The sequence below is a fragment of the Lonchura striata genome, chromosome 1 (genome assembly GCF_050655825.1).
Source record: "Lonchura striata isolate lonStrDom1 chromosome 1, ASM5065582v1, whole genome shotgun sequence".
NCBI lineage: Eukaryota > Metazoa > Chordata > Aves > Passeriformes > Estrildidae > Lonchura > Lonchura striata.
Window position 1 is genome coordinate 16,880,504 of NC_140703.1, and position 14,049 is coordinate 16,894,552.

Sequence of the window (14,049 nt, forward strand, 5' to 3'; positions counted from 1 at the left end):
TGCTGCTGCCAATTTTACCTTTCCTCTTGGAAAAAAAATATTTTTATGGCTTTGGAACAATTCAGAGAGATTTCTTCTCAGAATACCTAGATATTTATCACCTACTTTAGCATTTATGAGACCATTTCCTAAGCACACAGGAATTTCAAAGGGTATTTCCCAGGAGTTCAGTGCAGCAGTTCTGAAGTCTCTGAAAATACAATGGTTCAGATAAAGAGGTGTTCAGTATGCACCTGGTATTTCCATAAATATTGCTTTTCTTCAACTTTATTTTGTTCTGGCTTTTCCTTGATTTTTACTGAGGGTAGCATTCAGTTTGTCATTCTTTCTTGCTCCATGTGTCTGCACAGTGAAGGCTGAATTATAACAGAAAACATTATATTTAATTGGGTATATACATATGAGTGAGTTTTTTGAATTTCAAAATATTTCCATGACAGAAACTGTAAAATTCTGGAATCCAACACTGCTGAAAATATACCAAACAGAAAATTAAATCAACCATTCTACTTTCTTCAAACCACTGTGTTTTCCTTCTCAAACACAGTTCTTCCTCTACTCTAGAAAAAAAAAAAGGTAAGAATGTGTTAATTTTCACTAAATTATACTTTCTTTCTTTTTTTTCTTCCTTACTGCCCTCTTTGGTAAGCCAAAATATTGCCAACTTGTGAATGCAAAAGATGAATGTGCAGCCTACACAAACTTAAAAGCTATTTTTTGTGCACTGAGTGCATCAATGTGCAGACCATGCATAGTACTCTTAATTATTTAAATTTCCAACCAGCCTATTAAAAAAAAAAAAAACCAACAAAACAAAACAACAGAATTAGCATTCATTCTGTGGTCCTGCACAACTAAAAAACTTAAGTCTTTGCTGTGCTCCACCAGTTAGAATGGTTCTCACACATATATAATGAGAAACACAATAGAAAATAGAAATACTGCTACTGCCAGTCTTTGCCCTCCTTTGCTATATAATATACAATACACAATGAAAAATAATCAATATATACAATAAATTTTGCCTTTACTAGGAGTATGTATCTACACAAGACTATTTAAATTAAACAGGAATGGAAAATTAATGCAAAAAATATATGCAATGTTACTATCATCAAGTTCAAGTTTACCACATAATAACACTAAAAATACAATGAATTGCATTTGGTTGAGCAGTTCAGAGACTACTTCTATAAACAGCTACTATTACAGATTATATATGAGCTATAAGTATATGGCTGTTCTGTACTGGAGTATACAAATTTGTTTATAATCCTCCTCCATTATATCTGTTTCCCTCTAAGTGGTTTGTAGGTTTGTATTTAGCTTTTGTTTGGTTGGTTTGTTTTTTTTCTGGGAGGCTGGGTTTTCTGGGTGTTTTTTTTTGTTTTGTTTTGTTTTTAATTTACGACATGTCATTAGGCTAGGAATGTTTTAGGTCTGGCAAGTGGCAAGCACCAGTGGGTCCAAAATGTGTTTGCAATATCCAAATAAGAACACAACCCTGTATTTAGTCAAGCCTCTGTGAAATCTGCAATTAGATGTTCCACACACAAAATAATCAGCATACTGCTCAAGTGTATGTACAAAAAAACTGAGGGTGACAAATATGATCACATTGCAGTGTCTAGCAAATTTTGTGAATTTACCTGTTCTGGTGGACCATGCTACAATAACCCTGCATCCATCCAGCAGACTCAAAGTTCCCAGCACAGCCACAGTTAATTCTGTGGCCCCTGGGTTTTCCAAGAAAATTAAGATTTTTTCCATTTTACTAGGAAATACAAGCGAACTCAAAAATTTAGACATGCACCAATCTACCTGGCCACTGACAGTTTCTGAAACATTCAGTTTTCGAGAAAAGCCCTTATGGTATAAGAGATGCTTCTAAAAGCAACATGGAAACTGGACTCTCACAAGCAAGCTGTCTTATATTGAGCAACTGCAACTCCTTTAAGAAAGCTTTCCTAGCCATTTAACTAGATCATGGATATACCTTATTGTTTAATCTCTGCAGATGGAAATCACTCTCAAAAAACTTACCCCTTGATTTAACCTTTTTCCTCAAATAATGACTTGACTGTCAAAAAAGATTCTAAATATGGCATTGCAGAGGATGGTATCTGATTATGCCCAAATTACAGCTCAAATACGTGACTGCCAATATTTTTTCTTAATGTCATCTCTGTAAATTCCCCATATTGTGTGAAAATCTGATTAGCTTCCTTCCCTTCATCCCTGTTAAATGTTCTGACAGCTAAATCCCTACCTTTTATAAAGTTCTTATTAAAACCGCAGCGTCTGTAACACCTCTGAAATTCTGCTGGTGAGCTTTCACAGATCTAACTACATATCTTTACCACAGCTGAATTGCTATAACAGGGGGAAGAACTTAAACTTTCAGATGTTTTTTTTTTTTTCCCCACTAAAAACATCCTCAGTTCTTAGTTAAAACTTCTTGCTACTTCTGCAGCATCTCCCCACAGAGCTGCAGTTCTCTGTTCCACAGACTGTTCAGTGTGCCCAGGTGGCCAAGGAGGCCAATGGCTTCCTGGCCTGAAGCAAGAATAGTGTGGCCAGCAGGAGCAGGGCAGGGATTGTCCCCCTGTACTTGGCACAATTTGAATCTTGTGTCCAGTTTTGGGCCCTCCAAGACAAGAAGGACATCGAGGGGCTGGAGAGTGTCCAGAGAGGGGAATGGAGCTGGGGAAGGGTCTGAAGTGTTGTGAGAAGCCACTAGAGGAGCTGGGGGGGTTCATCCTGGAGAAAAGGAGGCTCAGGAGGGACCTTACCACTCTCTACAACCACCTGAAAGGAGGGGGTAGCCAGGCAGGGCTTGGTCTCTTCTCCCAGGGAACAAGTGGCACAATGAGAGGAGATGGCCTGAAGTTGCACCAGAGAAGATTTAGATTGGACATTAGGATTTTTTTTTTTTTTCATGGAAAAGGTTACCAGGCATTGGAACTGTCCAGGGATGCAGTTGAGTCCTCAGCCCTGGAGATGTGCGAAGCCACGTCAATGTGGCACTTATGGACATGGCCTAGTGAGGGACTTGGCAGTGTTAATTTGCAGACTCAGTGATCCAAATCACTTCCAGCCCAAATGACTCTACAATTTGTTTAGAAGAAAAGTGAAATACTTTCAGATAGAAGTCTTTTTAGGGTATTGCTGTTTTATCCTGGTAAGTTTCACACAACTTGAATTGAATTGTGTTTCTTGTGTCTCTCTGGGACAGAGTTAATTTCTTTTCAGCTGCCCTTTGGTGCTATGTTTATACTGGTGACCAAAACAGTGCTGAGAACACATAATTGTTTTATTTAGAAAATAAGTATTAAGTATATAAACTTCCTTACATTTATAAATACAAAGACAGTCTACTTAAGGAAATGAATAGTTAAAAATGTTAAGTATTGTAGAAGAATGTTCTGAAATATGAAATTCTTTCTGAGATATTTAAAAGATGAAGGTGAAAATGGATGCAGGTGCATTGAAAGAAATGTTTGCAGGCCGGCACAGGAAAACATCAGTGCCATCTGTGACAAACAGTACCAAGCCATTCAAAACTCTTGATACCATAAACTACATAAATGTCCCCTAATTAGCTAAGAATCAGCTAAAAATAGATTGTTGATAAATGCATTTACTGTGAAACAATTATTTTAACAGAGAGGGTAATATAAACAGTCTGGTAGGGAAAAACATCAGTACTATAACAAGATTAGTCTTGAAAAAATCATAACACAGGAAGAACAGTATTACTGTATATTAGCAACTGTTATTAAAAAATATTTTAATCCCCTCCAGAAACAAGATATTCAAACTAGAATTATTTCCCTAGATAGATCAATAGGTAAATTACCAATTGACAAGGAAACTATTCAAATAATTGTGGAATCTAAAGTAGTTTCATCACTCACAGAGTTGTCAAATAATTTAGAGGACTTCTAGAAGGTTCTTTACTGCTGAGGCCATACATTGTGTCTACAATGACAAGTCAAGATAGCTTTTATAAGTCTTTTCCACATGTAAATGTCTCACAGCTTTGTGCTGTGAGTCACCTTGTCCTCCTTTTAAACTGATTTTTGGAGTTGCTACACACAAGTTGGACTTGTTCAGCCTGAGAAGAGAAGCCCGTGGAGGGACTTTACAGCACCTTCCAGTGCCACAAGAGAGCTGGAGAGAGACTTTCCACAAAGACACAGAGTGATATGACGAGAGCTATGGCTCTAAACAGAAAGAGAGGAGGTTTAGATTGGGTGTTGGGAAGAAGTTCTTTCCTGTGAGGGTGGGGAGGCCCTGGCACAGGTTGCCCAGAAAAGCTATGGCTGCCCCATCCCTGGAAGTGTTCAAGGGCAGACTGGATGGTCTGAGTTTGAGCAGTGTGGTCCTGCGCCCTCCTGCCCATGGCAGGGAGTTCAAACTGGACAATCTTTGAGCTTCATTCCAACCCAAACCATTTTATGATTCTACGGCAGAAATGTATCAGGACTGGACAGGTCCTTAATACAACAGTCTGAGCAAACTTTACTCACAAAATTGTTTTGCAATGGTTAATGCAATAGGAAATAGATAATATATTTTTTAAGTTATGTTGAAGAAAGAAGGAAAATACCTCACCAACCTTATTTTATTAATATTACTGCTAATGTGTAAAGGTTGTGGACCACTGCATTTCAGCTGGACTTTCAGATTTTTTTTCATCCCTTTCCTAGTTCCTGTGTCTCCACGGTGAGCAAACTGACTGTGGTGAGAATGCTGCACTTTACTTCACATGCACTTGAGCACTTGAGCCTGCCCACCAGCTACCATTCTGAAACACATGAACTTCTGTCTTCCATTTTTTGTACCAATCAAAAAACCCCAAACCTCTGTTCTATATTTTCAAGGTTATGGAATGACAGTTTGGTGAGTAAGGATCTCCTTTCATAGTACATGCTTTTTCATAAATCAATCGGTCATTTTGAACTATAGCCTAAAGAACAGAGGAAGTATCAGATGTGTCCATTATTAAGGCAGAAATTTTAGAAAGCCCATCACTAAGAAGCTAAACTGGAACAAAAAGTTGATGCTATTGACCTCAGAGATATTAATGTTTTATGCTGCATTTTTGTAGCTCTAAGCACTAAATTTATGACCTGTTCAAAATACAGGGAAAAAAATATGACACACAAATAAAATACATTTGTAAGAAAAAAAATATTGCATTTTCATGCTTCAGGAATAATGCACAAATAACTGGGAAGAAAATTTAAAAACATTAAAAAATTACACATCATATTAAAAAATCACACATTATATTCCCAAGACATAGGTAACACAGTAATCTTCTCAGCTCAATGATGACTAAAACTGCTGAAAGCTTACAAATGTTATGTCATGAATCTACTGTAAATAAAAAGTTTGGGAGGCAAAGGTTAAGGTTGTGCAAGTTCCAAAAGAACCTCCTGATTTTTTTATCCCACTTCACCCTGGCCTGTTAGTTTAAAATCTCAGAGGCATACTCAATATTACCCAAATCCCAAGCATTATTATATCAGTTGCTCTTCAATTTAATGAAAACATTCCTTGTGACTGAGTGTGCCAGTAAATTAATGACTTCTGCTAATGTCACAGGCTCAGGAAAACCCATCATCCCATCCTCCTAACATCAAAAATGTTCAGCAGAGCAGTAATCATATGTCAATGACATTTTTCTTACACACATAAACACTATGCAAATGCTTTTTAATAAAAGGTTTGATTAAAGTAAAACATTAGATTTCAATAGTAACTGAACAAAAATTTCTTTCAAAAATCACCAACAATTCAAAATCTGTCAGTCTCCTTCAGGAAACAAGAAAATCATATTGAGCCCATCATGGGACAAAACAGATTCTTATCTCTGCAGTGATAATCTCAATCACACCAATGATTGTGCCATATTCTGGATTATATCAGGATACAGGAGTAAATCAGATGAGGTAGCACTGTAGATATAAATCACCATTCCTGAAGTGTTCAGAAAGTCTGTGACTGTGGCATTTGGGGACGTGGTGAACATGGTGGTCTTGGGTTAACAGGTGGACTCAGTGATCTGAAAGGTCTTTTCATAATGATTCTATGATAATGATTCTATTCATAAAGATTCACATCATTCATAAATGATTCTATGATTTTGAGCTACAAACTGTTTTTCTGCCTTGTATTTACTCTAGGTCTTTTTGTTTTTTCAAACCACTTTGTACATTTTTAGGAAATATTTTAATAATTGAATCCCAGGTTCTTACTGAAATGCAAACTCCTTTATGTATTCTAGTAAGTGCTACCAGTTCTTAATATACAGCAGTGGTCCTAAGATACCCAAAACCCCTATGAGGCTGCAAAACTATTGTTCTAGGGTATGTGTGATGAAATAAAAATTACATGTTATAATAGCTGTGTTTTAAATTAACTTGGAGAGCACATGTTTTTGTGCTTGTATATTGTGGCTATTTTGGAGTACTTAAAGCTTTTAAGAATTTACACAATAACTGCAATTATATCTAGTGTGCTTTCCAAGTGTACTGGGCACTACAGTGGAGCTCATCCCAGTGCTCAAGCAAAACACTGGATTTTCTCATCATGGTAGATGACAGTCCGTACTTTTTGCTAGAGCAAAAATTCCTTGATTCATTTCTCATTGTGGTGTATGCCAATATTTACTTTGTCTGGGATTTTTAAAGGAAACAAAACTTTCACAATTGTAACTCAGATTGCATGAGACTGCATACAAAATGTAAAACATGGAAGTATCAGTGAGAGATGGAAATTATGCCTAGGAATACAAAGAAAAAGAGTAATCCATAAAGTTGAAAACAGGCTGAGATTAAGAAATGTCATATGGTTTGAAATCCCCAAAGGCAAAGACACAGAAGGCATTTTATAAAAATGGATTATTAAGGTGCTGAGGGTAGACAGTTTCTACTTCCTTCTGGAACAGAACATGGCAAATAAAATGACTGAAAATGGAACAAGATGTTTCTCTCAGAAAAAGAGTATTTTCTGAGCTCATTTCAGAGAAGCAAGTAATTATATGCCTCATACACAAGAATCATGAGATAATGCAAACTAGTATAAAAATAAGTGATACACAGTATGTACAGTGACATCAGAAATACAAGTTGATGCAGAACATGTTAAATGCTCCAGAATAGTGCATCTTACTTTAAAAGTTAAACTCCAAATGCCCCTGACACCCTGTGACATGCATTAGCTGGGTGGAAAGAAAAAAAACAGGTTCTGAAAGTGCAGCCACTGGCAGAGCACTGATGGTTGAACTTCAGAGAGTAAAAATGTTGCTCTACCCCATGCTCACTCTCCCCAAGGACAACAGACACTATTAATGTTTTCATTTTTCTGATTTAGGTAATCTGATGCCATATTATCAGATGCTAAAGTCCATACTGCTTCTCAAATAAACAATAAAATTTTTGTTCCAATTTGCAAAACAGAAAATTATTTTTCCTTTTATTTCACCAAAAAAAAAAAAAAAAAAAAAAAAAAATTGTAACACATTCCTCTAGCACAGGATTTTTTAAATGAAACTTTATGGTTTATAACAGTTACAATTGGATTTAAAGTAAGATAGATATTTAGTACTCAGAAAAGCAAAATAACATAATAATGATAACAATGTGTACTCTTGTCTTTCTTGCATCTGTAATTTCTACTCACAACACAGGCAGCTCCAGTCCCAAGAACAATTAAAATCTTTCAGGTAAGTCTATATTTCAAGAATATTCACCCAGGTAGGAGAGCCATTTACTTCCAGAGTTTCAGAATGCCAAAATCCAGAAAAAACCAAAATGGTTAGACTTACCCCATTTAAGGGAAATGTTTTCCATCCTAGTTCTCCAAGGGCAGTTGTAGTATCAAGTAACACAACTGAAAATGGAAAAAGAAATGCTGTTTGTGGTATTGCTTGGATTAGACACAGCAAAGTATTAAAACAGGAAGAACTAACATGCCATGTTAGGCAGCCTCATTTGGGCTTTCATGGCTTACATTTCTTACCTAAAAAAAGTCTCAAAACTCATAAAAAACCCTAAATCTTTTGAAGAAATCATTGCCAAATCACAGAACACTACTGATATTTAACCACTAAAAGACGCGTGATCAAACATGCACATTTCTGCAATCCCTTGCCTGGAAATCTGGAAAGTCTGCAGCATTAAAGCTAATAAAATACAGTTTCAAAAATAAGATTTCTTTTATGAGACCCATAAACTTCCCAGAAGTAAAGTTATACAATTTACAAACTGAGAACATAGAAAGACAAGCAACTTCAGTTTCTTTCTTGGATGGAGTGTCACAGTGTTAATATCAGTTGCATATATTTTGCATCACTTCTGTCATATTCATGTTTGATTTTTTTGATATATGATAGGATGTGCATTATTGTATATTACAAAATGTTTCTGCATAATTTTAATGTTAAATTACATTAACATCCTTTTTCACTTCCACTCACTGATGCTAAAGAAAATATATGTAGCACATGAGACATTTCACCCACAGGTACTACCGCCCTCTAATGGAATTGTTTCATCCGACCCTCTAACTTCAGAAATCTATATTAGGATTTAAACACAAAATTAAGTGTTATACAGGGCAGTTTATTGTAATTATTGAGTTGGTGTGTTTTGATTGCTGAGTTGCTCCTTACAGCCCACTAATTCCAGTTCTTCTTTGAATGGTTAAATGATGGAGAAAAATAATTAAGCGATTAATTGGAAAAATTACCCCACTATCCACATATTTGTGGGGTTTATATTGCTGTGTGCTATCTTCTACCTCTTGTCTGTCCAAATAATCAGTGGACAGCTATCTATAACATGTTTCTAGAAAGCAGTACAGCAGCAGCAGAAGCCAGGTCATGCTCTTCTGCCTTATGGAAAAGGCACCTTGGTACGGACACTGAACTTGGAAGATTATCAGAGGGAACCTGACCCAGCATCTTCCCTTCTCTTTTGTACAAGTGACACTTAGGGCATCTGTACATTTGAATGGATGGTGACTTTTAACCTGAAACTGAAGTTTGCTGTCTTGTCGACAGACTTACAGGCAAGTAAAAAGCTCAACATAAATCACGTAAAAGATCAATGGTTCATGTGAAGAAAAAATGACATTTTTAAAATATATTCAACAAAGGGGAGTATTCTGCTCTCCACTTCTTCACCACTTCACTGTATGAAGCTTTGTGAATAATATGAGTATAAATTAATAACCTTTTACAAGCCCTATTTTACTTAAAAAAAAAATAAGCATCACTATCCTCATTGAGACTACTGCTGTCTTCCACTTGCTTAAAAAGCTGTGATTTACAGCTGTCATAGTATTGTCTGCTTGTGTCAGGCTACCATGCTCTTGTGGAAGAGACAAAAAAAACATCTTCTCACTTGACATTTGATGCGTGTAAAACTTTTAAGTTGATTATAACTGGGGATCTGTTACCTCAAAAAAAAAAAAAAAAACCAAAAAAAACACCAAACTGGGTTTACACATTTCTTTTTTATAGAGAGGAACAACTGCTCAGCAACTTTCTGAGAATATTTAAGTTCATCTTAGGTGTTTGATTTCTTCTTTCCATCTCTCCCCCCATCCTCTCTCCACCCAGAAAACATGGACTATTTATTATGTCCTTTGTTTCCAGCTGAGTTTCAAGTTATATCTTGCACTTTGTCAAGTGCTATTCCTACAGACCTGCAGGCAGAAATAAATTTTTCTATGAGCAGCATTAATTAGGGTTTGAAGTATCATTTCAGTTTTACAATTTTTGTGGTAGCAAGACTGTAATTTAATCAACATCATCCAGGTATTCAAAATTAATACTTCTATGGAACAAGACCCAAAATATAGAAAGGAAAACGAATTCATTTCTTCAGTGGAGCCTGAATTAATGAATTCCTTGCCTGAATTAATCAAGTACTACTTGAAGGCTCAAAGCTATACATTAAAAAAATTAAAGACTAGAGGAAATTCATCACTGTAAGTATATTAAGTTTAGATTTAGTTGAGCCATGATCTAATGATATTCCTCATATTTACCAAATATCCCCAATTGAGTTTTGTTAAAATACAATTTTTGATACATTTGACATACCAAGGCATTTGAATGCTCACATATTTTCACCTGTAGCTACCAAATCTGTAAGAACTGGAAAATTCAAACAAATTGGGGAATTCTCCAACTGGAGAATTCAAACCACCAAACAACTACTAACCAGAACTGCAATGGTATCACCTTCAGAGTCAGAAATAAAAATCATAAAAATGAAAATACTGTCTTTCTAACAAGACTCATATTACAAGACATAAAATAATTATCAATCAAAAATGTGCAAATACAGAAATATCAAGTAAACCTTATGTTTGTGCCAAAGAAACACAAACTCCTGTGAAGCTGTGGATTTCAAGAGAGTCTGCTATTCAAATGAGGACCCAGATAAAGCAATAAAATCCTTGAGCACTTCAGAGGTTTGGAGATCTCTACATGCTAGACTTCAGTGTGGGACAGACACCCAAGCTATATTTAAACGAGGTGATTAAGAAGCAGCCTATCCCCAGCAGCACAGACCTGATGGCAGACAAATCTGCACTGCCAAGGCGCTTCCAACTCACAGCTCTTATGGCAGAAAATCCCTCTGCCAAAGCACTCCAGGCTAAGAGGAGTGCCAGCATGTAAACATCTGAATTACACACAGGAGTGGAGGCTTCCTCTCTACCTGCAGGATAGGGAAAGTTTCAGAAGAACTGGAAATTCATATGCAAAGAGACTAAAAAAAGATGGTGGGCACTATTCCTATGAAGGTTATAATGAGAAAATTCCCTAAAAAGCTAATGGAATCACAAAGTCATACTTATTGACCCTTGTCCCAACATTTACTTATTTATGCTCCTTTGTATGCCATAAAATGCTCCATCTTTCTTAAAAAATAAAAAGTGTTGATTATGGACAAGCCATTAGCTGCCAGCATAAATATAAGTGTGTCTGGAACTACTGCAGTGAATATTTTATGGGAAAAGCTCTGAGTACACTGGTTGAGACTCAGCAATGTTATTGACATTTGAGACATCCAACCTCCGCTTTTAGCAGGCATTTTTCTGAGGTGATGGCTCTAAAACTTGCACAGTGAACAAGAGTTTAGGTCTGCCAGTACAAAGTCATGTCACAATTCAAAATGAACACCAAGACCCTTTTGAAAAAACTCTTCAGATAAAAAGAACTCAGATTTAGCACTTAAATGTCCTTTCTTGAATAACTGAACTGGGGATACTAACACTTGCAGAATAGTATACCGACTTGAACATACATCTGCAAGCCTATTGTTTAATTACCTGCACATTTCATTCATTCATAGAAGTGTTTAGCTCTTTTTTTCCAGCACCTACTTTAATATATATTATTATTATTCATTATGTCATATTGAACTTCAGTTTCCTTTTTTCTGGACATTATCTTACACTGCTATTATTAGACTTTACAACTGAAATTAATCTTTTCAGAGGTTTTAGCTGGTCCCAAGGAAACTGTTTTACCTAGGATTACGACAAGCAGAGCTCCAAGGAGTGACAGGGTGGAATTTTAATTTTCATTCCAAAATACTCTTCTAAAGATGAACTCTGCAATCCTGTCTGTACAACCAAGGAAAAAAGCCTTTCAAACATTCATTTCACTAGTTTATTTTCTTCTTTTGTTTACACATCTCCAGACAGGGTATGTGTGAATGAATACAGTTAATACAGGATTTTGGCCAACTTCATGGAATAACAATCTGATATTGGATCACCCAGTTTGATCTGCTAATTTTAAACATTTCACTGTTACCTCTAGAGTGGGTAAGCCTAAGATTTGCAAGGAAAGCAAAGCAATACACAGCAAATTTCTGAAGGTAGCACTAATAACTCAGGAACATCTCATTTGTACTATGTAAAACAGACACACAAAAAAAAAAACAACAACAACAACAAAAAAAAAAAAAAACCCACAACAAAACCCTGAGAGTTTCAGTATCTTCCAGCAAGGTAGGGAGACGTTACAGATGATCCCCAGAAATGGGCAAAACTAGCACCTTTTTTTGTCCCTGAGAACATTATTATTGACTGCAAAGTTTATATTTATAAGGCAAACACACAGAGCTTTTGAAGTCTCTCACTTCCAGCTCTCAAGAGAGTTGTTGCTGTCTTCTGAAGTGTCTGTACTTTCTTTCAGGATTTATGGTTTGGTTGTTTTTTTTTTTCATTTTTAGGAAGAGGATCACATGCAGTATTCTGAAATCATTCCTTTTAACATGTATTAAGAGTCCTGGTTATTTTTATATCCTGTTTATAATCCAGGGTCACATTAGCCTATTTTTTTTGCTGCAGTACTGCACTCATATGCTGTTACTACTCTACAAGATCACTGTCCTGTACAGATTCACTCCTTTTCATAATTTTTTTTTTTTTCAGTTTGGGTTATATTTTTTTCTCTTGAATGTACAAAGATCCATTGGTTTATACTAAAACAAATTTCATTTGCAAGGGCTGACCTTTACTAAGTGATAAAGGCTCCTCCCTGTCTGCACATCCTCCTTCTTTTGTTATTTACTGCTCTTCTGTCAGGTATTGAGTTTATATTTGTTTTCATGTCACTAATGAAAAATGTTAGAATATTGGCGTATAACTAATATCTCAAATTCTGTGATTTAACAGTCACTAAAACTATTTTAAGGCTCCTTAGACCTCAGGGGTTTTTTAAAAACCCATTTGGTAGAAAAAATTAAGCTTAACTGTCAGAAGAGTCAATCACAGTCTGTTATAATATAAAAAAATCTCAGCATATTATTACTGCCGTGGCTTGCCTGCCTGAGGAAGACAAGAAAGAAGAAGGGGATAGGCAATATCCAAGTTACCTTGGTAATTAACGTGCAATCAACTGGGAAAAAATATTTAAATGCTTGGTTTTATGACCAGGCCTGCTTTCCATAAACCAAATAAACTGGCATTAATTATACACATATCAATAGAATCCTTTTCCATAATTTCATTATTTTGCATTCAATAGCTATCTGGTTTAGGCAAGATTAATGAGATGCAGTAATAAAGTATGAGGAGCACCTGTCTAGATAGCAATTCTGCCAGGGAAGTGTACAGGAGTCACAGCAAATCAGAGAGTAAACAAAGTATTGACAATGCTGCTTGCCTGAGATAAGCGGGATTAGAGCCAGCAAAATAGAGAGAGTAATCCTCCCACTCTCCTCAACATTTCCAAGAGTTTTATGTCAGACTCCAAGAAAATCCTTGCTACCCTACAAAGAAGAGGGAGAGCTGTGACTAATTGGGAAACTGGGGAATCTCCTCTCCAGGAGGCTTTTAAGACACCTTGAACACTGTCAGGCCTGGTTTCTGCATAATCTCCTGCTGCCTTGGGGCAGAGCAGGGGAGATAAATGACTTTTCCAAATGTGAGTTTTATAAAAATCTAGTTACCTGGTTAATGGTGCTTCCCTTTTCTTTTCAAACCACAACTCTAACACCTACGCTTTTCCTGAATTCCCCGAGTCCCTGAACTCATTAAATTTACCATCAATAGCCCAGAGATGTCCTCAGCCAATTCTTTCAGGACTCTTGGAAGAGAATTATTTACACCAGATGGGGAATACTTCATATTCTTCATGTTATATGAATAAATCACTAATTTCTATTTCCCAATTTCAAGCACATTATTTTCTGCCTCTTTCTAAATATAGTTCAATACCATTCACACAAACATTTTTATTCATAATGCAATAGAGAAATTCCCATTATCCTGAGTGTTGTGAGACTTGGGCATTTACCTAACATACTTTTTACTTTCAGTTTTCTACACTAGGTATTTTCTAACATGTGCTAATTTCCACATGTATCCTCTCTTTTCCATTAATGATGAGAAATGTTCATAATTCTAGTTTCTGCTTTCCTCTAATGTTATCTCTAATGTAGGCTCAGCTGTTATCCAAAACTGGCCTTTTGTTACTGATCAGTGATTTCCCCATCAAGAACTTTTAAAAAG

The 14,049-nt window shown here is 36.1% G+C and overlaps 1 protein-coding gene across 5 annotated transcripts in view; it reads right to left on the reverse strand.

Moving 5' to 3' along the window:
* The window catches only part of EPHA6 (EPH receptor A6), a 383,007-nt gene that overhangs the window by 348,251 nt on the left and 20,707 nt on the right, over positions 1-14,049 (reverse strand). For 4 of the 5 annotated variants that reach the window (XM_021550126.3, XM_021550124.3, XM_021550127.3 and 1 more), the window contains exon 2: positions 7,838-7,902. The exons of the other annotated variant lie outside the window; for it this stretch is intronic. In XM_021550126.3, the coding sequence (XP_021405801.2) occupies positions 7,838-7,902 (65 nt within the window). The remainder of the gene's footprint in view (positions 1-7,837; positions 7,903-14,049) is intronic. 5 annotated transcript variants of the gene reach the window in all.